This window comes from Neopsephotus bourkii, unplaced genomic scaffold (genome assembly GCF_033783945.1).
Source record: "Neopsephotus bourkii isolate Nb327-2 ecotype Australia unplaced genomic scaffold, CSIRO-AGI_Nbou_v1 NB_1248, whole genome shotgun sequence".
Classification (NCBI taxonomy): domain Eukaryota; kingdom Metazoa; phylum Chordata; class Aves; order Psittaciformes; family Psittacidae; genus Neopsephotus; species Neopsephotus bourkii.
The window spans coordinates 2,414,952-2,439,481 of record NW_026901733.1 but is presented as its reverse complement, the minus strand read 5'-3'; the positions used below and the strand labels follow the sequence as shown (position 1 = coordinate 2,439,481).

The window sequence follows — 24,530 nt, the reverse complement described above, 5'->3', positions numbered from 1 at the left end:
TCTCTGCACACAAATCTCCAAGCACTTAGGCTTTAAGTGATACACCCTGGGGAGGAATGAACAAGTTGTTCTTGTCCAGCACCTTTCCCAGTACACTGCAGTGGATGCTGAGGCAGGAGGCTGCTCTGTTTTTCCAAGCACAAGACTGTAAATTCATTTTGTTTAACAATTAAGCAAAAGTATTTTCAGATAACAATCACACTGAAACAAAGGCAAGAGGTTATTCCTATCTTGATGTCCTTCAGACAGCTTTACTCAGCAAAATAACGGCATCATTCCCTTAAGGGTGATTAATGCTCTCTGTGCAGGTGAGGTTTTTATTCTGCTGAAAAATCACAGTCATTTCCAGACATCAGAGACCAGCTTTAGGAACTCACAGGGTGAAGCAGATACTAACCATGAAGTACTTCATTTATGCAGCTCTTCATGTTGCCTCCTCCCAGTTTTCCATGTGGTCCAGGAACTGGTGGGGAATGAGTCACTGAGGTGGTGGTGTGCATGGTGTCCCTCAAGGCACGCGTCTGGAGCACCACAAAGTTAACTCAGTTTCACACTTTGCTGACTTCTGCATCTCGCCTGGGTGGCTCAAGAGCAGCAGCCTCTGAAGAAGGCTTGTGAGTACTTTTCCATTGCAGCCCTCCTGTTGTTGAAGTGTATTTGGGAGAAGGCCAGAACAAGCAGAGAGATTCTTATCTTGGCAAATACAAGTTGCTCTTAAATAGCTTAGAAAGGAACCTACTGTATATACATATATATAAACACAATACCATTGCATCTCAAGGCAACAGATGTTACCACTGCAAGGTGATTGTGACCTCCTTAAAGAGGAGCATGAGATATTTCATAGCATGTTGCTCCTATCAAAGTTCTACTGACTATGCACATGCTTCAAGTGTGCAGAGCAGATGCTCATTAAACTGAGGCTCTGCACCCTTCACATGATAAGCAAGTCATGCCATCAGCAGCTGTTTTGATGCAATAGTGTCTCAACAACCAGAAAACAGTAGAAAAGTGCAAGACAGGCGCCTACTCATCCCACCAGGGGATAGGCTTAAAATACTTTCCCTACAGCCATATTTTTTGCTTTCCTTGCTAGTCTTCTCAAGCAGAGAAGTTTCTCACATGTTCAAAGGCCTTTCAACAGAAGTGGAGCATGTGTCTTGACATGGCTTAAAAGGCAACGATGGCTTTGCATTTTTTTGTGCTGTGGGAATCAGAACATTTAGAACTACTGCTATAGCTCTTAACTTTGAAGCAAGTGACAGTTCTGCAAATCAGTAGTTTGGATATAAGCCATTATGTACCTAAATCCTTACAGAAGTTATGAAATTTTGGCTGAAATACTTAATTCATTAAGATGGATAAAGTTTGTATCCCCTTGCTCACTGCACTTAGAAGCAGTTAAATTTTAGGGTGAACTAAAAAAAATAAAGAGAAATCCCATAATAATAATGATGATAATATTTAAAAGCTAATTTAAGCTATGAAAGACCAAATGCACAAACAGCTGTTAAAGGAATGGTTCCACTGTGTGCTCCTCTTTTCTTGCCTGGAAGCCAACCTTTAAGAAGAACACAGCTTGACCAGGAAGAAGAGTATTTTCTCCCCATTTGCAATAAACTGTGCACCCTTTCCTGAAGGATGGGCAGTGGGAAGGCTTGGGGGGGAATCACATCACAGATACACATTGCCTGGACACATTCTTGAGCCACAAGACACTTGCACTCCAGGTGAGCAATGCTATCACCAGCTCTGGTTTTCATCTGTTTTAAATGAGGGTGTTCTGCTCAGGCACCCAAATGCCTCATTTCTCACCTACCTCTGAGAAGGGGCTGGGCTTTCCCTGCCACACTGAACTAAGTTTCAGGGCAGCCCTCGGCTTGCTCCCATAGCAGAAGCACCTGATAGCATGGAGCTGTGTCCCATACACTGCTGCATGCACTGCTCCCCACTGCAGGGCTCCAGCCTCTTGTCCAACGCTCACCTCGAACCCATCATCACCCAAACCCCTCCCTAGTAGCAGAGTGCTACAGCGCAGCATAACCAAACTACTCCAGTTTTCAAAGTTTGACTCTGAACCACAAACCACACCAGCCTGACACACCTATAGCTTTTGTTTCACATCTATTTGCACAACCACACTGTGTTCTTCAGTTCCCTGTATGTTGAGACAGACAGGCTATTGTACAGCTGGATATCCTTTGTCTATAGAATTATTTATGCTGGAAAAGACCTTTAAGATCATTGAGTCCAATCATAAATCTCAATGATACGCAATTACATAGAAACTACTCATAAAGAAACGCTGAAAATTTAGAGGCAGCATTTTTTTCACTTCCCTATGTGGAAAGCACACAGTATCTGTTTCTTTGGCTATGCCTCTGTTTCAGAACACAAACCTTTTGTGTAGCGGGCTTCTTCTATTTCTTATGCCAGATGTCATTATCCTAGACTATAGCAAAGCACGTAGGAAATAACCCATACCCTGATATCCTCTTTACTTTCCCATGGTGCCTTCCCTCATTAAGGCCATAGAGGTTAGAATAGTTTGTTTTCATGTTGGTACCTATGGGGAAAATGGCTGAACAAGTGGATTCATGAAACAAAAAGCTACCTGAGAAGCACAAACACCAACATATACATATAATTTAGCACAAGAAAATGGGGACTGAACTCCATGGAATAATGAAATGGCCCTATATTTTGCATCTCATTTAAAGAAGTACAAATGCATTTATAACATCAGCCTTGTCTTCTCCACTTGCAGTAAGTTTCCTTTCACCTATTTGATCATTCACTGCTGGTGTAAAGGAAAACTTATTATTAAAAGTATTGCTAGAGGTAGCACATACCTCCATTTCCACAGTAGTAGTTACATAAAAAACTCATACAGAGGAACCTAAATCAGGAAAATGAACTTCATGACTCCAAACTATCCATTTAGTACTTTGTGAGAAATCTTAGCTGAATACAACGGTGTCACAGAAGTCATATCCTTCACTGGTGTGCACCCTTCCCATCCACAAGTAAACATGCCTTTGACCTATCTAGACTTGCTCTTTCTTAGCTGAGAGGAGATAAAATGATCTGTGGAGATATTAAAAAGATAAAACAACTCTCACAGTTGAGGCTTTAGGTGAATCCTGCAAACTAAGGGAAAAATAAGGCTTTTTTTCTGCTTCTCATAAACAGTTTCCAAAGAGCCACAGTTCAAGGCCGGGGGGGGGTGGGGAAGGAGAAATACCAGCCTGAAGTAGTGTGACTGATTCCTTCTGAATTACCTCAGCATGGTGTCATCTTATCTGGATATTTCATTTGCTCCTGTGACTAATAATTGGGCTTTAAACTGGCTAAGGGATTTAGCAGGATCAAGCTCTCAAATTCAGAGCACTGTGAAAACACAGAAAGAACTTTTGATCTTTAAACTGAAAGACAAATTGATGTTATCCAGGTGACACACACCACTGAAATAAGGGGTTCAGAGAGTGGGCTTTTTGGTATTTGCTGTGCTCCTTCGCTAACAGAAAGTTTTAAGTCACTCTTTGCCAATCTTGAAAACTCAGTGAATATTGATAAACCTATGCAAAAATGCATGGCACATCAAGCTTCTAAGCTTATGCATCATTTATGAATGTACCTGTCTTACCTGAAATAACCAATTCCTTCCAGTCAGAGACTACAAGAAAGAGGCTTTTATACCATTTTGCTGTTTCTAGTTTTGAGTTACAGAATAACTTCAGAGGTTTAAGTGACTCAGGATGACACAGTGATTTCTGTCAACGCAGATAAAATTGTATTTGGAACAGATTAATTACAATCTGTATTTTTTGCATTATAATTTTATGCAAAGTGTGTGCTGTCCTGCTCTGAACTGAAACAAACAAGTTTCTGAACATTTCGCTGTTCAAGATCACCATATCCTCTACTTTGGATTTATATCCAGACTTAAAGGAGATTCTTTGATTCATAAACCACTGACATTTTATCACCCCAAATTCTTACATTCAGTAATTGAAAAAGACTAAACTGTGTGCCAGATTGTGATCATTTTTGATAGGTGCAGACTCTGATTCAAAAGCAAACAGGTGCATATATCTAAGTTTATGAACAGATTACCATACATTTATGGATATATTTGCCTTCTGTATTTTTGTCTACGAATTTAAGTGAAAAAAAAACCAAAAAAACAAAAACCCCAAAACTGTTGTATTGCAGGCTGTGTGCTATTGAAAAAATAACATCTTCCTATTCCAGCCCCCATTTTAACTTCGGTGCTAAATTTAATTATTTTCAGGATCTTTCTTCTACATCCTTAAGGACTGCTGGCCTGTCAGTGGCAGGGATTGTGTCATTAAAGCTTTCTTCCACATCCATCAAATTATTGGAAGGAGCTAGAGGAGCATTTATTACTGAGGTGCTCTCAGCTCCCTCTGATGAGGTCAGAGAAGCTGAACTTGTTTTACATTTGGAACAGGTATTGCTAATCAGCTGCTACTGTGCACAGCTTCAAGGTGACTGCTGTGTCCCAGTAAATCTGTGTCATATTTGCACATAGGTAGATGTGGAACTACAATGCATTAAGAAAATTGAATGTATCATCCTAAATTATATTTTATGTCGATGACTCAATTACCTGTCATATCCTGTAGAAACACTTTCAAGAGTGGGCAATGTAATACAGTGGTAAAACTGGCGCTCCAGTTTTCCCAGGGGTTGGGGGGTGGGGGGGGGGTGGGATTCAAATGAATTTGATAACACTTTTTAGTGCATTTCTATTTTAAACCAATCAATGCATGAAGTTACCTGCAGTTAAAGACAAGACTTTTTCTCCCATTTCTCAAATCCCTTCATCAAAACTCCTATTAACATTTAAATAGGGGCTTCTCAACTGGTCTAAAGGTATTTAAACTCCATCTGGAAGTGTCAGACAACTCCAAGTAAAGCTCCCAAAAATTAGAAAAAAGCTCCCAAAAATTAGAAAAAGCTCTACAAACTTAAAGTTCATAACCAGACAAATTCCATTAAACATCATTTCCATCAGTGCAAAGGAATATTAGCAGACTAAAGCCTGAAAGCTAATAAACTCTGGCTGTCTATGCTCTAGGAACATGTACCTATACATTCATTTAGCACCCCTTCTCATGAAGCCTTTCATTCAGTTTCTGAAGCCTGCTCTCTACTTGTCTTTCTCCCCAGCTTCTTCACATTCCAGGGAACTCCATTCATGTCTTTTTACATTGAAATTCTGTTGCCAGATAACAGAATAGGTAACAAATATGTGCCTGAGCTCCTGCTGCTTTCTCCTCCTTCTTGATTTGCGCTTCTGAATCCATCCACTCAAGAGTTAAAACTGCCTTAAAATAATCATAAGCAGCACTGTGCCACCTCATACAAAAGTTTAGGATACGGCTGACAAAACATTACAGGATATTTCTGAAACACAAATAGGATTCAAAGCTGTGCAGAAATAAATCTTCTGCTTTATTTTTATTAATTCTGCTTGACAACCAATTCCTGAAAATTCCATGCAGCCTATACTGTATTTTGAATTAATATTGTATTCCTACAGCTTTGAACTTGAGCTCTCCAGCTAAGTGTTCAATGCACACAATAGAAAAACCTCAAGAGATCCTCCTGGAACTATTTCTAAGTGTCTTTGGTCTGATGCCTTAAACTTCTGGCATTTACACAAATTAAAAAGTATGTTCCAGTGGACTGGCAGAAATTGCTGCTTTTCTGCCAGAGTTTTTACATGTTGCTATTCACTCAAATAGTAAAGAGGTTAATGGAGATGAATTTGGAAATAAAAAGTTACCTTTACCTTCTCCCACTCCATTTAGTGTTATTGCACTGTTGTGCCAGCTTCCAGAAACTGCAAACCATTGCAGTGGCAATTACAGAATAAAGTTGAAATTTAAGGTTGCTGCTGGCTAGCATTTTCCACAATTGCATGATAAGAACCACAGTCTTAACATAAAAAGATGACACTCAGTCCACTCAACATATAATTATCACATTATAAAGTGAAAGCCTGGTTGTATTGCTGGGAAATGCTGTGGGCCCCCACTTGCAAGATTAGCTCCACTAATGTGAATGATTGGAAAAATTAGCAGGAGAGTGGGAGCAGGAAGACCATCAGTAATAGAGAACATGGGAGGCAAAAGCCAGGCCTTCTGTACTCTGCATGTACTATTGGAAAGTCCAAAAGGAAACAGAGTTTCTGCATTTAAAGGTTTCTAATGATGCACCAGAACACAGTTGGTAACAGAAGATGTCAACCCATTACTGTTACAGCAAGACAGCCTAAACCACCACCTTAAAGGCATATTTATAAATAAATACTAAACAGCATTCTAGCTTGCAAAAGACTCTTGCAGCTACTCTTACTACATTAACATTTTAGTTATATTTTGCTTTCCAAGTTGCTGGAAGTCTAGGGAAGAGTTTAATAGGCTTTCTTAAAATTAAGCAGCAGCATCTCAATTAGAATCATGGAACAGTTAAGGTCAGAAAGGACCTTAAGATCCTCTAGCTCCAACCCCTCTGTCATGGGCAGGGACACCTCACACTAAACCATATCACCCAAGGCTTTGTCCAACCTGGCCTTGAACACCACCAGGGATGGAGCATTCACAACTTCCCTGGACAACCTATACCAGTGCCTCATCACCCTAACAGGAAAGAATTTCCTCCTTGTATCCAATCTAAACTTCCCAGTTAAGTTTTAACCCATTACCCCTTGTCCTGTCACTACAGTCCCTAATGAACAGTCCATCCCCAGCATACCTATAGCCCCCCTTCAAATTCTCCCTCCTAGAATTTCAAACTGCTCAAAAGAAGCCAGCATTTATTATTAAGCCTCTAACCTTGACTCCAGTATTTACTACATGCACATTAAATCCATTAAGTTCAGAAACAGGAAATTTAATTCCATCATATATCTTAGCAGCTACCTTGAGGTTCAGGAATTTGATACAATTTTGCATATATTAACAGCCCAGATTTGCAGTTCCGTTTACTTTATCCAAAAGAACAAGAAAACACTCCTCCACATTCACAGGCAACAGCTAATAGAAGAAATGTCTCTATAAAAAGACTTGCTTGAATATAACTAAAATATTCCACTTTCAAGTAACACTTGGCACTTTGTGCTGTGGGTTAGATTTTTCACTATAGATTATAACCACGTATTTAATATTTGGGTTTTTATTTTTTGTGAAGAGACCACATATTCTCCAAGGCTGCAAAAGGTCTCACAATTCAAACGATCAACTGTGTACACGACAGCTGCTTTTCCAAAGGAGAGCAGAGCACAGTAACACTACAAAAACCAGCTGCCCAACTGTATTTATCATCTCATTTTTCAGTCCAAAGGGCAGAAATATAAGAGGCCCTTCAGATGTCTTCATGATTGAGAAGAACATAAGCCTGCCCAGACAGGAGGAGGAAACTGCATACCAGTGTGTCAGCATCAGCTGGCACATTTCATTGCCATGTGCTTTAAGCAGGCCTCAAGAGATCTCAGAATTGCTAAGGATATGCAAAATAATAGAAAGATGAATATTTAAAAGTACTAGAAAAACATGTCTTAGCATTCAGAGTTTGTAATAACCTAACATCATGATGCAGAATGGTATGTTCAAGCTAGCTAGGAACTAGAATCAAAATTATCCACTGCTAAGCTTTCCTGTATAGTCTAAGCAGACTCTCTGAGGAACAATTTCAATCCCCTGCAGAACTTTATTAATTATTGAGAAGGTGATTTATTCAGATTGACTCCTAAATGTAAAAAGCACATTTAATACATGAATCTATCCTAGCTTGAGTTCAAATAACACTAAAGAAATGTAATGTTTTTAAGCTAGTACTTTGACAGAATGAACAAACTTGCATCTCACTTTATCTAAATTAGCTGTTATTTCCACTTTTCATGCTGCTTCAAGGTCAAGATTACAAAGATAAAGTTTAAGACAGCCTATCATGTAACCTTATGGAAAAATAAGTTGGATTTAGTTAGTACATCCGAACTCGTTGTGCTGAACCAAAGCCTGTTTTTCAAGTTAAAACCATAGCAGCTACCCAGGCTAATCAAACCCACCTGAAACACCTGCAGTCTTGCCCTCATCCTGGTGACACTCTCCCCTTCACCAGAGACTGGTCTTGGCCATACTTCACAATTCTGCCATGCTGTACTTATTTAGTAAGTGTAGGATCTGATGCAGTGTCATCAGTGCAAAACTTGAGATAATTGACTGATTCTCAAGAATCAGGTACAAGTGAAATAAGACAACTACAAACATGCTCATTTGCTGAACACAGTCCATGACAAAATCAGCTTTTTTTTCCTGCCCAAATAAGCTGTTCCTTTACACTATTAGAAACTAGCATCACCTCAGTCCAGGAACTAGATTTAAGTTTCCATGCTTTTCAAATCAATAGGTAGAAAGTAAGCAATAAGAACTGACCAACAGCCAGCAAATTGTCTTTTCATGAGTAGTCTGGGGTGTCAACTCAGTAACTCAGAAAGCTGCTTTAAACACATTTACTGCTAGGACTAGTTACCATGTATAACTAGATGATCTCAGCATACAGATGACCTCTAATTATCCAGGCAAGCCAGTCTTGTCCTATGTATGGACCACATACCATAGCAGAGTAGCCCCACTGTCACTGAAAGGTGAGAACCTAGCAGCCCAGCGTGTATGTACAGATGCTTGGTGCTAACCATTCCTATCACACGCATATGACACAGGTCTCAGACTGTACCTGAGCTGCAGGTGCAAAGTTTAATGATACCAGATTGTTTCCAGCCATAAACCTCCATGACAAACCAAATGGAACAAAACCAGAAGAGAAGCTTCAGAAGCTTCACTGTGAGAACAGAAGACAACTCCTTGCCCCAACAGCCTTCCACTGTTAAAGACTCCAGATCAAGCAACAGTGAAAACAAGATAGGCAAGACATTCCTCCCTTCAGGGGAGGAAGCATCACATGCTGCTTGCTTATTTGTCAGGATACAGGACTGCACTATGCTCTTAAGACAGTTCTCAGAGCAAGACATTATCACTTCAAATACTTACCTAGCTTAGACTGCTAGTGCTGGTCAGGTAATTCAGAGTCAGTGAGCCAAATCCAGTTCAGATTAGCACACATGTAAGAGGGTTTGGTTTTTGACGTAGTACCAGGAGTGCTGGACTTTAATGTTCCCAAAAGACAGCTTGAAGTTGGATGTCAGTCAGGAGTTGCAGTGAGTGATGCTCTGCTCTCCCCATTTATGCCTTCAAATTCCCCCCCCTCCCCTGCAGTATTATCAGCTATGCTAGTGTGGCTTCAAGCCAAAACGGGAGTATTTTCTGAGCTTGTTTTCTCCCAGAAGAGCAGGATTTAGCAACATCTGCTTCAAGTCTACAAGTTGTTAAAGCACCAGATCCTAAGGAATGAAAACTTGGATTCCATGGAAGTACAGCCTGTGTAGTCACATTGCTCATCTGCCTCTGTGAGCATGGAAGAGCTCCTCTCAACTTACCTGAAGTTGCTTTTCCTCCCAGGTCATTTATTTGATCCCCAGGTCATTTATTTGATCCTTAGAGACCAAGAGCCAGACTCTAGAGCATGATTATTTATTGTCCTTTTTAAGGAGTACAAAGACAGCTTTACAAAAAGATGGCCAGTAGTTATTACCACAGTGAACGTTGTTAAAACACAATTCACTGTAAACTGAAACCTGCAATCAGGTATAAGCTGTAAGAGACAACCTGCTCTTCCAAATCACTCAGCAAGATAGATGCCTCACTACAGCTTGAATACATTCCAGTATAGACCTATAATCTGTCACTTCAACTACTTCCTTCCAGGACATATCCAGAAACAAGAATTTTAAACTTGACTAGCAGTTCTGCAACTGATGTGGCTGCTTTAACAGTTGAGAGAAAACCTTTCCTCTTGCTTTACAGGAGAAGTAGATGAATACAGGAAACCACAACTTGAATGTGATACAGAGGGGACAAAGATGCAGTTCAGTACTGCTGGCCAGATAATTAATAGTCTGTCATTTGATGTAAGCATTTAAGGAAATACTTTTGGTTCAAGCAGAACTGTATGTTTCCCTCTGTCCCACCAAGGCAGAGGAGTGTTGGTGGAATAGGGGAGCCATGTGAGACTTGGTAATTGATGACTCTTCGTAAGATAATTCAGACTTCTGATCCATAAACCAGAAGGTAACTGTCTAACTTAGTCCTTCAGCTGGGAAACTTCATAAAGGTATGCACCAAGCATCTTCACCCCCTGGATGTAGTTGTCCCTGGAAAGAAGATAGCTTCCATTAGCACTATCTTAGTTTGAGCTGCATTTGTAGTGCTTTTTGCAATCAGCCCTATCCACACAACAGGCTACAGACATTTCTGATGCAGGCAACAAACTATTCCCAGCCTTCCCACATCTCCCCTGGTAAGAGAGAAAAGCCACCCATGGGATAGAGGGTAACCAAGCTTGGAGACCAAGGTATAAAAACAGCTTCTCATTCTAAATTTATTGAATCGGAAGCAATGAGAACAAGATTCAGCTATAGACTATTTACTCAACCAGTCATTCCCTGCTACAGAGAAATGGCACTTAGGCTTCCAGAAAATTAAGGAAATGAGCTCAACTTTTCTTGGTCCTTTTCATAATACATGCCAAAATACATGGCAAACTCAGCCTGGCACAGGGATAAATATTTTCTTACCTATTTAGCTTTTCATTTTGAGAGTGAGCACCATCATCTGCAGCTCCAACAGGAAGCAGCATGACATTCTTGCCTGTTGCTTCTTGAAAAGTAAGTGTAACAGGAATGCTTCCTCCTTCCCTTGTCAGGTCTGGTTCAACTCCAAAAACTGTAAAAGTGATACTCTAGTCAGTTTGGAGTTGTAGTTTTTAACAAAACCTTACTTAAGCCATTAAGTACCAACCACATCTGTACCAGGTGCTGGCCAATTCCTGTTTTAATCAGCCAGACTGCACAGGCCACAGTAGTGTGGAGCTTCTTTCCCGGAGACGTACTGCTGGAGTCATTTTCAAAGTACAGTCCAAACAGTTCCACAAATAACACTTCACTCAAATGCCTGTTTGTACTCCAACACAAGTTGGATTTGCTCTAGTTGCCCAATACAATCTATCAGTTATGCTAGGGCAGCTAAAGAGGAATGCTAGGATGACTAAACTTTGAGGGCTTTTGCTAAGCAAGTGACCTGAACTGACAGTCCCACCTATACGCAGAAGCAACACTGTACCAACAGACTTGTTCCAGTACAGTAGGAATGAGCCTGATATTATTTCTGCCCTTCTTGTACATCAGGCTCAAGGACTACACATGACATGCTTCCTGACTTAAGCGAGACAAACTTAAGTGCAGAATGCTACGTATTATGCAAACATAACCTCCTCAGAATTTCTTGAGGTGCTGGAATAAAAGCTTTAGTTCTCCCAATAGCAAGCAGAAAACACACTGACCTGTCTTCATGGCCCTCCTACCAGCCATGTAGTGGGGATGGTTGAAGTCTGACACCCAGGGTTTTCCACCATGGCCTAAGTACACTCTGAATTTGTTGGGGCTATGCAGCTCTGCAAATTTTTTGCTCACATATTCTTCAACCTATGAGAAAGATTGAACAATCTACTGTTAGCATTTCCATGAACTCTGGTAAAGATTGTATACTAAAAGCATCTTACATACTTGCAGATCACTATTACTGTACAGCAATATTTTCCTGTTATTTAATATTATTCCTATGTATCTCTGCCCTGAAACGAGAATATCTCCTTTAGGCAAGTTAACAGTATACTGTAGAACAGTTAGCCAGTATATCAAACTTATGTTTCTGTATATGCACTTCTGGCAATCCAAGTGCCCTACAATTAAATTACCCTTTACTCCTGATCCCCTTCTTTGAGTTAATCGACAGAAATTGACTATTCAGGCCACAATGATCATACAATTGCTGTACATGAGCCATACAGCAATTTCCTCAACTATCCAAGTTGAGGTGCAGAACAGGGAAAAATGGAAGTAAACAAATGTTTTAGAAAACAGAAATACTTTTCCCTTCAGCATGGAGAAGAACTAAAATTAAGACACTACTTGTTTTGACACCACCAATTCGTCTCCACATACCTGCTTTGTGACTTCTTCAGGAGTCATGTTTGGCACAAGTCTGATTGAGAACTTTCCAATCACTTTCCTAGGAATCACAGTCTTGGCTCCAGAGGCTGAGAAGGCTCCTTCAATTCCATGGAGAGACAAGGAAGGGTATCTCCACCTATGCATAAGGATGTCTCTCTGCAGAAGCAAAGGGAAATACAAAAGGTTAAATCAAGTTTGACAGGGTTCCTCAAAGTAATAATTTCTTCAGTCTAATAGACTTTGCAAGAAACAGTGCTTTCCCACATCCAGAAATAAAGCTTATTCAAGACTCCTCAGTTATGAACAGAAGCTGTTACTCCCATTAGGCACACAGTTGATACAACAGCTAGATTGTTCTAGTTCTCCTAGTTCTATGGAACTTGTAGAACATGAATGGTCTGTTTCTGACAAGGATATCATATATCAATATATATACATATGTAAGATATACATATCTATGCATACATTATCTATACTCCATATATATATATATATATGTTTTCAAGCACAGTGTGCAGGGAGTGTATTGGAAGGTCTAGCCCCCACTGCCTCAAGTCAGGCAGGTGCCTTCACTGAGTCGCATGCTTATGAAGATCACAGGTTTGCTGAAAGCCTCACCACATGTAGACTGAGGCACATAGCATACACCTTCCCCATTTATATAATCTGTTGCATTAAACTACCTGAACTCCAGGTTGATTAAAATGAGTACTACTGCCTTTTTCAGCTACACTCCTGCATTTCCTTCTTGCTGCCTTGGACACAGCTGTTCAGTACACTGGATACCAAAACACATATGTGTCCCATAAAGACAGCTACAGTACCTCAAACATGAACTTAAGGTTTTAGACGTAAAAATTTTGTGGCCTTTATGTTCATGGTTTGCTTTGTTCCAGGTACAACCCGCCTCTGAACTCTCCAAGCAAATTGAACTGCCACAGTTCAAATATCTCACGCACTGTTTCTCACATATTACAGCCTTCACTCCTATCTCTCTCCTTATCCCTAAGACTCTTCTTGCATGCATGCAACTTAAAACTCCCTTGGTAAGTTAAGCTAGGATTTCAGTCTAACTAAGACTGAACTGCTTTAGTTCGCTATCAAAGCTCCTCCTTATACACAAGCTGTATTTCATCCACTACTTTATAGGACAAGCCTACACAAGGAAGTCTGCATGCTCCCAGTTGAACAAAGATGAACACGTAAAGACAAGGTTGAGGATATAAAATTGTTACTCATACCCATTTGAGTTGAGTCTCCTCCTGACAGTACTTGGACAGAAAACAGTCCTGCATATGCAAATTTGTCTTTTACAACACCTGTTTCTGCTTTTTTATGGTAAGAGATGTATTTACATCTCGGGTTTAATGCTTTAAAATTAGCATGCAAGACCTATACCTTGCAGAATTCAATGCTGTTAAAAACATTCATTTGGAGAGCTCCCAGGGTAAAGATTTGAGAAGTTCAGACATGAGTTTATTGAACTTGAGCTGTTCAAAGATTTGGGCAGCTGCCCAATTCATGGCTACAAAACAGTGCTTGCTTGCCAGGTCTAAGATGACATTCTGTATGTCAGCCTTAAGTTCACCACATCTAGATCAAGCTGTTTTCTCACCTAATGAGAAGGCATCTCTATAAGCAGTTTACTTTCTGATAACCCACTGAACTTCCTATAGATGCATGAAGTCAGATGCTTTGTGTAGATGTGGTATCAGACCTCTGAACAAGTGCTAGCAGTTCTTATCTAGCATTAAGAGAACAGCATTAGATAAAGAAAGTTCTGCACAAGTTTGAAATGTTATTTATATATCGACAGGAGCAAATTTAAAGTTGTCTAGACCTCTTCTCTTAAACATGGAATAACTGTGATTTAAGTTTCCAAGCACCTAACACCTTCCAGAGGAACTGCTAGTATTAAGAGCGCAGCCAACTGTATACCAGGTGAAATTATCTTCAAGGCAATCTCACCATTTTCAAGACATTAGATTAATTCTCTGCCTACTAAATTACTCTGTAACCATACAAGTATCCACAAAAACTTGTTTCTGCCTTCTACTAATACAAGTAGCTTGATCTAATACAGCCAGCCAGGGTAGACGGGGAGTGATGCAGTATACCTTTGTATCATGCAATAGTTTTGTTGCTCCTACATCTTTTGCATATTCTCCCAGGTCAAAATCAATCTTCTCATACAGTGCCAGCTCTTCATCAGTAACAGGTGCCACTGCTTCATTAATGCCTGGGATTAAGATTTTCCCTTTCTTGTCTATAAGAGAAGCTGTAAACAAGAAGCACCTAATATCAGGTTTCAACTAGAACAAAAAAGATGTCGTTGCTGAGAACACTTCCCATGGGAAATAGTAGTCTTTGCCTTCTGAAAATTCCATTAAGGTGTCATGAAACTCTGACCTCTCCCTTCCAGAGCTTGTACCACTACGCACAGAAAGAACTTATGGAATCTGCAGTTATTCACTTCCTTGAAACTATAATTCTATTGCTACATGTTTAGCTGGCTGTTTGAAGGCAGGATTCGCAAGGAGTTCACTGTCACACTTGTAGACGAGTGTGCAGAAGACAGCCAATTTAACATACAAGTTTGCAGCAAGGTTTTAGGGGGAGTTAAAGTAGACAGACAGCTTTTTGGCAAAACCATCGTATTTCTGAATCTAAGGCATCAGCCTTACATACCTGGCAAGCACCATTTCACTAGTCATTGCTTTGCTAGTGTAAGCAGCCCTTTGGAACTCGCTCTCTGCAAGCTCACTGTGCTTTAATGGCTCTTACTCCTATTTCAGATGCATTCAGTGAAACCTCCCTTTTCTTACCCATTAGAGTAATGAGATCTGTCATGGCCTCATGTACTGAACCACCATAAACTCCAGAGTGAAGGTCTTTGTCACTACATTCCACCTGGTTTGAAGTAAATAAAGATTTGGGGTTATTTTAGCATGAAGATACTGTCAAATATACAGAACAGACTTTTGCCTTAGCTTTTTGCTGCACATATTGAGAATGAACCTGTTTTTGGAACCAGACTACCAAGTTGTAATAAATTAAAGCAGATATGCTTTTTATTGCCCTGTGGAGTACAAGCCCTTAGTACTGACTGTCCCAACCCTGGGGACTTCAGTGACACCTCTTCTTGCATTTAAATATCTGAAGATTATCTATGCCACGAGAATATTCCAGTGAAGGTACAAGGATGTCTTGCTTCAGACATCTGAAAGTTTTCCCTCCCACCTAAGTATCACTTAGAACAGTAAAAGGAAGATATTTAGACACTTAGTAGATACTGTTCCACTTTAGCCAATTTCACCTTTTCTTAAAGGCAACTGGCATGAAAATGTTAGAGCTACCACTCTTTAGTAGAAAATCCAGTTTAATAGTACTGGTTTTGCAGTGTACTTTAGCTCTTACCTCTATGAAGTAATAGCAGACACCCCTCAAGCCATAAGTGATACAAGGCTTCTTCTTGCCTAGCCAGTAGTTGTCAGAAATGCAAACATAATCTACATCTTTGAAGAAAGCATCTTTTTGAGCAAAAATCAGTTCATCAAGGCCTTCAGATCCTGATTCTTCCATACCTTCTAGGCAGAACTTAATATTTACTGGAAACTCCTTTGAAAGTTAAAACCAAGAACAATTAAGTATGTGAAAACACTGGACTCCTTCAACAGTCAGTAATTTCCATGTCATGTACAAAGCAGAAAAGTGGATACAGGTAAATGAGTTCCATGACAGTGGAATTTAATAATATTTTGTGTATAATTAACACATTCAGACTGCACATATATGCAAAAACTATTAACTAAACTCAATGGCAACTTCTTCTCAATCCTCTTAACTGTGGGAATGCAGCAGAAATCTGTTGCCAAGGTTAAGTCACAGGGCTAGGAAAATCAATACTAACCACAGAAACCACATGCCACAGTAGGAGTCAGAGCAACCCTGTCTATCCAGTCTATCATATTCTATATGCCTAGACAGCACCTGAGAACTAGTTATTCTTCTTGCAAGTAACAGCAACTTGTCTTGCAAGGTAATGTAGACAACCTGAGCTATTTCTGATTGCACTTTTTCTTGAACAGAAACACCAAAACTCCCAGTTTAGTGTTACTAAGTTAATCTCTTCCTAGACATCAGTGGCAGTGAGACATTAAGGACTGCTAAAGGCCAAGTTAATCTGATATCCTTACATGAAAGTGATCACAATTGATTATTCCTCCTGCACCATATGACTGCGTCTACATTTTCCTTCCTACACATTTTGTTACAGCAAAAAATAATTTCAAATGCAATCCAAGCATCTACAAGACCAACCTGCAGTCAGCAAGTCAACGCAGCCTTACTGGGGCATCAGCAAATTTACAAGACTATTGCATCACTTCTCTGATCAGCTGAATAAGCAGGCTTGCCTCAAGGGTTTGTGGCTTGGATAACATTTATCAGTAGACTCAGCTGTATGCAAAAAACGCAGGATACATTTTGGGCACATACCTGGTTAGTTTGTTGATAAGCCTCCAAGGCATTCAACCAGGCAAGCACTGGACCTTTGTCGTCTGTTGATCCTCGCCCGTACAACTTTCCTGTAGATACAAATTGACTAGTGTGGAGATAAACTGGGATGAAGTTTCTGTCATCTCTTGCTTGCAGGGGAAAACATCTTTTCGGATAAGCTTTTTAGCCCTGCTTCTATTAACTGCCATTTCTACTTCAGAAGAATCGGTTTTACATCCTGCTTTATACATCCACGCAAACAGAAAAGGCACAGGACTGCAACAGTTCCTCACTTACAAAGCTACCCCACCTCTTCCCCTACTTGCTCCCTGGATAGGAGTTGAACATTAGCCTGGAAAAGATGGAACTGCCTTGCACCATGTTGCTCCCATGTCCTTCACAATAGTATCATTTTTTATGACCACAGCAATAAGGATAGAGAAACAAGTTACCTCCTTTTACAGAAACTATCCAGTATTAGCTTCAACTCAATAATTCTTTGCTTGAAGAGTTCAGTAGCTAGTGACCAATCACTTCTCTGAATTCTCCAGGTAAAAGCTGGTCTCCCCAGAAAGGGCTTTAGTCAAAAACGAGTTTTACAGGCCAGAGGGAAGTCCCAGGAAATGCAGCACATGGGATCACAGTAAACGCACATATTGCAGCAACTCAGCTGTGGCTACAGCCCCTAAGCACTAGCTGTAACCACAGTGACAGAACAGGCCCAACAACTTGGACAATAAGGAAGAAGCCTTAGGTAGATACGTCTCTTACACTGCCAGGCGGCATGAAAGTAAACCACAGCCTGAAGCATACTAGTTACCACAGATACTTCTCTTGGCAATGATTAACGCTTATGCAACAAGAATGGTTAATGTCCTTCTATTCGTATGACCTTTGACACTCAGCACTGAGCAAATGAAACAAGAAAAAGGCTGGGTAGCACCAGCTTTAAATAGAAAAGGAATCTTTAGTCTCCTTTTGTCTACTGGCAATGTGTTGCTTCAACAGGAGTTATTGTGCCATTTCTTCATCCCTGTTTATGGGAGGGGGACACTTGTCTGGGCATTAGCTCTGTAAAATAGATTCTGCAGTATTCATCATAGCACTGGATGCAAACACAAGGCAACCCGGAGAAGCTGATATACCACTTCTTTTACTAGGCATAAAGCAGCTGTGTTGAGTCTGCCCACTGCAGTGGTCCAAAGTCCTCACAGGCTGCAAGTTGTGAACAAGACAAGAAACTAGGTCTAGAAAGCTTTCTGGCAACAAATTGTTACAATGGAAGACAGCAGCTAAGACTTTGCTGTGGCTGCAAGGAAGATTACATGCGAGTACAGCCTATCAGGGATGGAAAATGTTACAACTCTGCTGTTTACCATTTCCCACCCCACATATTTTCTCAACAGTATAAAATAAGTATCCATGTCTGCTGTTACTCTCCTTCCCCCCCTTTCAGTCAAGGGCACAACTTTAGAACAGTTAAGAAATACCATACTTCTTAGAGAATTGCTCATCAGTTGAAGTCCACTGCTCTTACCTTCTCTTTCTACCAATGTGAAGGGCTCACTATCCCAGCCATCCTCTAGTAATGCTGGCTGAACATCCAGGTGGCCATACACACACACAGTCTTTTTATTTGGATCTGAGCCGAGTGTTCCCAAAACAACTGGTGGAAGAGGAATCTCTGATCCATCTGGCAGCTAGAAATAGGATGAAAGAAGTTTTATTCAAATGTGGAACTCTAGAATGGCACATTTTTTATCAGATGAATCAATTACTTTAACATCGAGGTTATGAGACAAGGTGTACAGACAGCTAAACAAAACTAAGCTAAACTGATTGCCAGAAGCAGTGTAAGTTTCCTGACAAGTTCCAATAATAGTCAAAATGTTCCAAGCCACTCAGACCTGTTAGCTTTAAACTAGCAATCCCATGTCAGATTTTAGCAGAGAAAGCTGTCTGCATGCCATACTGCCATATCTAATGCTGACATAAGCATAAGTGATAAACTCCATTCAATATTGCTTTCTGTATTGCTTGTCACTGCACTTTTATCCTGCACACAGGACAGCTCTAGACAAAAGTTTCCCGACAGTGGTATCATCGAGTATAACACATGCCTCCACCCAAACAAGGTCAGCACAACAGATGTATTTCTCTATACAAGCCTATGCTGTTAAACTAAGGGCAGGGTAGTGCTGATGATCTTTGTTCAAGAGCTAGACTTTGCTTAGTCCTTTGGAATACCAAAGCAATTACGGCATGCTACTCAGTCAGCATGTATTTCTCTCAGTGAACATACTCATCAGCACTGTGCAGCAGATAAAGAACAGCTTTGACTTTCTGCTCACATGGGCTCCAAGTTCCAATTTATTAAAAAAAAAAATCAACAGATTACATAGTCCTTGGACACCTGCAGCTCTGATTAAAGCATTACTGAAAGAATTTACGCTTAATCAGTAGACAGTACAAACTTTGTGTAGCAGCAAACTAAGATAAGTTCATCAGTTGCTTTACATTGTCCTTCACTGATACAGGAGCAATGTACCGAATACACTGACTAATTTTGTCTATACTTAATATAAAACTAAATACTGAAGTTAACTTGAATCCAGCTGCAAGAATTCCTCATAGAAATGTTGTTCGTAATAAACTAAAAATGAATTCTTGCCCCCGAGAAATTAGACTGATTAGAGGAAAAAGTTTATGTCTGAATTAACTGAAATACTTTTGACAGGATTTTCAGCCGTAGGTAGTAGCAAAACTGGAATTACCCTACAGATTCCCTCCCAAGAGGAACATGAAGTCTTGCTGGAACCTGTAGTGCTACCAACAAGTGTATTCCAGCTACCAAAAGCTGGAACTGCTCTGAGGGTCCTCATACACACAGATTTCACCCAGCAGTCACCAGTACCAACTACAATGACAATCTTACAAATAGCAAACAATAGCATTTTCAATGCCAATATTTAAATGCTAATATAACAATTTTGGTATAAGTCTTATTCTGTGACATGCAGTAACCAGGCACTTCAGAGGAGAAACATATGAAATGGATTGTTCCCTAGTATAAGATTATCATATTTATCATAAGCATAGACATTTTTCAGCTGAATAAAAGCAACTTAGATCACTAAAAATAAAGACAAGAGTCAGCCTATTCTTTTGTTTCTGGTAAGGGTGCAGTGCAAACTTGTGACAAATGTAACAGTTGTGAAGAACGTAAAAGTCTTTGGAAGACTTACTGAGATTTCAGTCAGTATCTTTACATTACAAGCATAAGGTCCAACACTAGCCTGCTGTTAAAAGTGTCTAACATTTGTTGCAGGTGCTGTCTCCATGTTCAGTTAGGCAGGTATTTAAAACACATTTAATACATAGTTCAAAATGTAGCACAACATGCTTAACTGATCTGGATCCCAAGGAAGCTCAGACTGCATGTCAGGAAAGACATTATCCTGTACCCCAAGAGCTACTGCTTTTCTACACCACTCCCCACAATACCCTTCTGTGGTGATCCTGAGCAGAAGACCAGACACCAAGGAAGTAGTGAACCACATAATTAGCCTGAGTACACCCAAGCCTGTGCTGTGCTAAGCTGCACACACAGCTTTGCCTTCCTGCCTGGTTTGCACTGTGCATATCCTTGAGCTGCAGGATAAACTTAGCCAGTTGACAGCAGCTTGCAGGCAGCTCCCACTTGGCACTTAGGATTACACAACCTGCATGTCCTTCTCTTTAGATAAAAGGGCAGCAGATATTTCTCGTGTGAATATCCCTTTTGTTCGGAAGTGGAATTAAGCAACCTTAATAAAAAAGAGATAACATTTCCACGAATGGGATCTGCACAGAATAATGCTGTACACTTACTGGATTCCCACTAGATGCTATATAGCTTGAGGCTCCCCACATCTGAAGGGACATAAGATTGTTAGAGCTACACTAGAAAGAGGTTAGCATAAACAGCATTTTAAATGATACTTTATGGAGTCCAAGTGGCTTTCTTGGCAAGACTACAGGAAGCCAGCACTCCCTAGTGCAACACCTTGTTTTCTAAAGAGACAACTTCTAGTAAGCTGGCATTCAGATGCTCATGTACCTTTTGTTTCCCAATATCCATAAGCTGGGTTGTGCCTCCCAGACGCTCAATGTCCTTTGCAGCAACCTCCATCATACGCTTGATTTCCTCCCTCTTCTCCGGCCATGCTGACACACTCTGGATTGCCACCCATTCAGCCAGCCTCTACAAAAAGACAGAAAAATTGAAGCTAATTACACATGAATTATGCCATGGGAAGCTCTATACAAATGCAATACCTTGCAATCCAACTAAAACCAGCTAAAAGTTGAGCTTAAACTTGAGACAAATCAGCTTTATCCTCTGATGAAAGGAGAACTCTAGCGGTTAATACTCCACTCAAGAGCTGCCCAAGGCATCACATTCCTAGAGCTGCCCCTGCAGTGCAGCATAAAGTCTACAGATACATAAAGTAAGCTTACGAGTATGACAGCTTGTGCATATCATGCCTTGCTGGTTGCCATTAAGTATCCAGAACCAGTAAATGTCTTTCAGGCTCCTCAGAAAGGTCACCTTAGCTTCCTTCTCCCCAAGCAAGGTCAGCAAGAACAACTGGCAGAAGAACTTTGACATAGTTCTTGCCTGAGAGTTTACCATGATACACCACTGGTTCCATCACACATGATAAGGATTGCAATACAAGGTGCACTTAAACAGTAGGTTAAACAGCAAAATACAGAAAGTAACCTCTCCCCTTATAGCCAAATATGAACAGTTTCATAGAAGAAAACTTTATTCCAGCCTTGTTGCTACCTTTCCTGTCCCATCTCAAAACAGGAAAGACAAAACCTAGTTTGACATTGAGGAACAGCACCAAACTTCTTGTACCTTGGTATAAGTCACTGTACTATACAATAACAGCATTTTCTAATCAACCTGCCATGGCGATTTAGGTCTTTGAACAGAACTATGCTTAAACAAAAGTTTTCTGGCTTGACTCAAGGCAGTCATACCTGCTGCCTGCTCCCCCTCTCAGTCATATGGTGTTACCCTATTATCAGGCATATTATACAGGTGTTACAAAAAGCATAAATCTGACCCGCTCACATTTAATATCCTATACCTGTGTGGTGCTGCAGGGCAAAAATCAAAGGAAACTTACTTGAATATAGAGGTCCTGGTGTTCATCAATGTATTGGAAGAGGGTTTCAAGAGCAGACATATTCTGACTAGAATGGTATTGCTGAAGACTCTGTAACAGAAAAATAGTTTAGTCCTCACAGGTTTAAGAAGCAAGCATCAGTAATCAAGTAGCCACAGAAGACTTTCAACTGCTAAGGCCATAAAATAAGCTGTGCTAATATAAACTTGAGGCCACTCCCTCACACAGTGAAGTGGCTAAACAAGAGCATATTTGACCCCAAAACCACCATTTTCTGCCTCTCCCCTCCCCCCCCCCAAAAAAACCCTTTGGAGTTAAACTGAGGAAGCTGCTTTATAAAGGTATTTCAATCAAGTAATATACTTACAAGAGAATTACAGGCCAAATATTACTTAAGTAAAACGTAACTTCAAAGAATAGATTTCATTTTAAGAGTTCAACTAATTGTGTGCCATAGGCTTGAATGCTAGTAGCTGGGCCCAAGGAAGCCCACTTTATGCTCTACAAAGGAAGTTAAAAGCAGGAAGCCTAAGAACTGTGTTTTCTCCAGCTTTACAGTCACAACCTGCCACTCAGCCTTACCAAAGGAGTTCAGAGTGAAGCCAGAGGAACAGAAACTAGTCCCAGCAGCCCATAAGCCAGTGGTCAGTGACTAGTTCAGTACTACCACTTCCCAGTTTTGTTTTAGTTTCAACTGAAATTCATGTTAGAAAAATTTAGCAGGGGAGAGGTCTTGGATCTTCTGTCTTCCTTACCAGTTGAAAGTCCGTATTTAAAAGACATACTGTCCACTCAACCAACAAAACCAGTGAGCCTAAATTTAGTTCTCAAGGTAGAACTACAGACACAGCACCTCCTCTAAGCCAGGAAATTAATGAGCTTTGCAAATACATCCTCTGAAATCCAAGGGCCTAGACTATGAGAAAAACTCCAGTGTCTGTGTAACACACCGAACATGTTTGTTCAGCAGCACTACCTGGCTGTGATTCAGTATTTTGTCCAGTCAGCTTTATGCCAGACCCTTCCAGACCCTTTAAGCCTTTCTTCCGCTTCTACATGTAAGTCACAAGACAAGTATGAGAGTTAAAACATTTGACTGCCTTTGGATTTCTTGAACAGCTGACTACTCCATATAACTGAAACTAACACTTTCAATCTGCAGGTTGTCCCACGCAACATACTGCAATATAAGCACATCCTACCACCCTGAATCTACACAACTCACAGAACACATTTTCTTTCAAGCAAGGTTATACATACACAGGTCACTAATGTCCAACACCCAAAAATCCTTTCACTCCCTGGAGAACGCTTCTACTTAATTCACACCATCCATCAGGTTTAAATTTGCATACTGAGTTTTAAACACCAACTAGAACAACCCCAAACTACCAGACAGCTTAAGCATTCCCTTGAATAGTCATGAACAGTGAACTATAATAGACATAACCAAATTAAAGGAATGCTTCTCACTGGAGCCTGGTTTCCCCAAGAAAGCCACCATCCTCACATGCATTTAGAGCTCAGACATGATTCGTCTGGAGGTTTTCAGAGAAACCAGCACACAGGCAGTTCCTACAGCAACATGAGACTCTAGCTTCACAGCACAGCCACAAAATACAACACATTACATGGAAGCTAATGTTCTGGCCAACACAGATTTGAGCTACTTGCTAAGTCAGGGACTACTTTAAGTATTGTCTTAAACAAAATTAAATATTCTTAAAAGTTAGAGGGGCATTGAACAGCTAAAGTCTCATAGCAGAGCTGCAAAGTCTGCCCCAGAAAACTTCGGACTTGGAAAAGCACATACCACTTACTACACTGCACAAGGCTGGGTATTGCTTCACCTCCCCTCTTCAAAACCAGGGCTGGAAGTTCCTGCAGGTCCCTTGAACAGGAAAATTTTAGCCTTCCTGCCCACATACGGAAGAAGGTCCACAGGTCTACCTTTTTCACACCACTGCGACTATGAAAAAACATGATAACCCAAAGGGCCATCAGTGAGCTATACAGACATAACTAAGTTAGAGGAATGCTTCTCACTGAAGCCTGGGTTCCCCGAAAAAACTCTGCCACCTGCATCCACAGGTCAGATTAGTACCTTAGTTGAAGGCATTTAATCGTGTCAGGAAAGGTCTGTAGCCACCACACAGCACTTACCACTCTCCACTAAAAGCAGCAGCACACATACACCCCCACGTCTACACTACAGGCCCTGCTCTTTGACCTGGCTTAAAACGTCAGATTTAGGACTTCACACGGTTTTGCAGGAAAAGGGAAAGCTCCGTAGCCCCGAGCCCTGTGACCGCAGAGAAACGAGTCCGAAGGAGGCTCACGGGGGCCGAGAACGAGCGTGGGGAAGGCGAGGGGGAGGGGGGGAGGAGGCAGCAGCACCTTTCCTCTGAGGAGCAAGCTACGACGCAGGGCCGCCTCACGAGGCTGGGCTTGCACCGCCTACCCGGGCCACCGGACAAGGCCCCGCCAGCCGGGGATGCCGCGCACCCGGCACCCTCCCGCAAGGCTGCGGCTTGTGGACAGTCACCGGTGGGGCCGCACGGAAAGGGCACAGCACGAAAGGGGAGCGACGCGGGCGCGCCCGCCCACCCCGCCAACCCCACACTCACGATCCCAGCAGCGTCCCGCCTCCCTGAGATAGGCAGAGGCTACCGCCGCGGAGCTTTAAATACCCCCGC

General features: G+C 41.0%; 1 protein-coding gene across 1 annotated transcript; it reads right to left on the bottom strand.

The window, feature by feature from the left end:
* Window positions 1-9,604: 9,604 nt before the first annotated feature.
* CNDP2 (carnosine dipeptidase 2) lies at window positions 9,605-21,991 on the bottom strand. The gene is made up of 11 exons (XM_061364681.1): window positions 21,835-21,991; window positions 20,754-20,897; window positions 18,192-18,354; window positions 16,655-16,743; window positions 15,575-15,775; window positions 14,983-15,067; window positions 14,275-14,435; window positions 12,149-12,313; window positions 11,488-11,629; window positions 10,724-10,871; window positions 9,605-10,300 (listed from the first exon to the last, which is right to left on the bottom strand). Exons 1-11 carry the CDS (start codon window positions 21,892-21,894, stop codon window positions 10,231-10,233), a joined length of 1,428 nt encoding a protein of 475 aa, XP_061220665.1. The 5' UTR covers window positions 21,895-21,991; the 3' UTR covers window positions 9,605-10,230.
* Window positions 21,992-24,530: the final 2,539 nt, after the last annotated feature.

What these genes read in the sequence shown, in the direction of transcription:
- CNDP2 (XM_061364681.1), bottom strand. Translation starts at nt 21,894, where the DNA reads ATGTCTGCTCTTGAAACCCTCTTCCAATACATTGATGAACACCAGGAC. An exon ending in AGATCTCATTACTCTAATGG is followed by an intron (nt 14,436 to 14,982) that starts GTAAGAAAAGGG and finishes TCTTGTTTACAG; the next exon opens with CTTCTCTTATAGACAAGAAA. An exon ending in AACTATTGCATGATACAAAG is followed by an intron (nt 12,314 to 14,274) that starts GTATACTGCATC and finishes TTGCTTCTGCAG; the next exon opens with AGAGACATCCTTATGCATAG.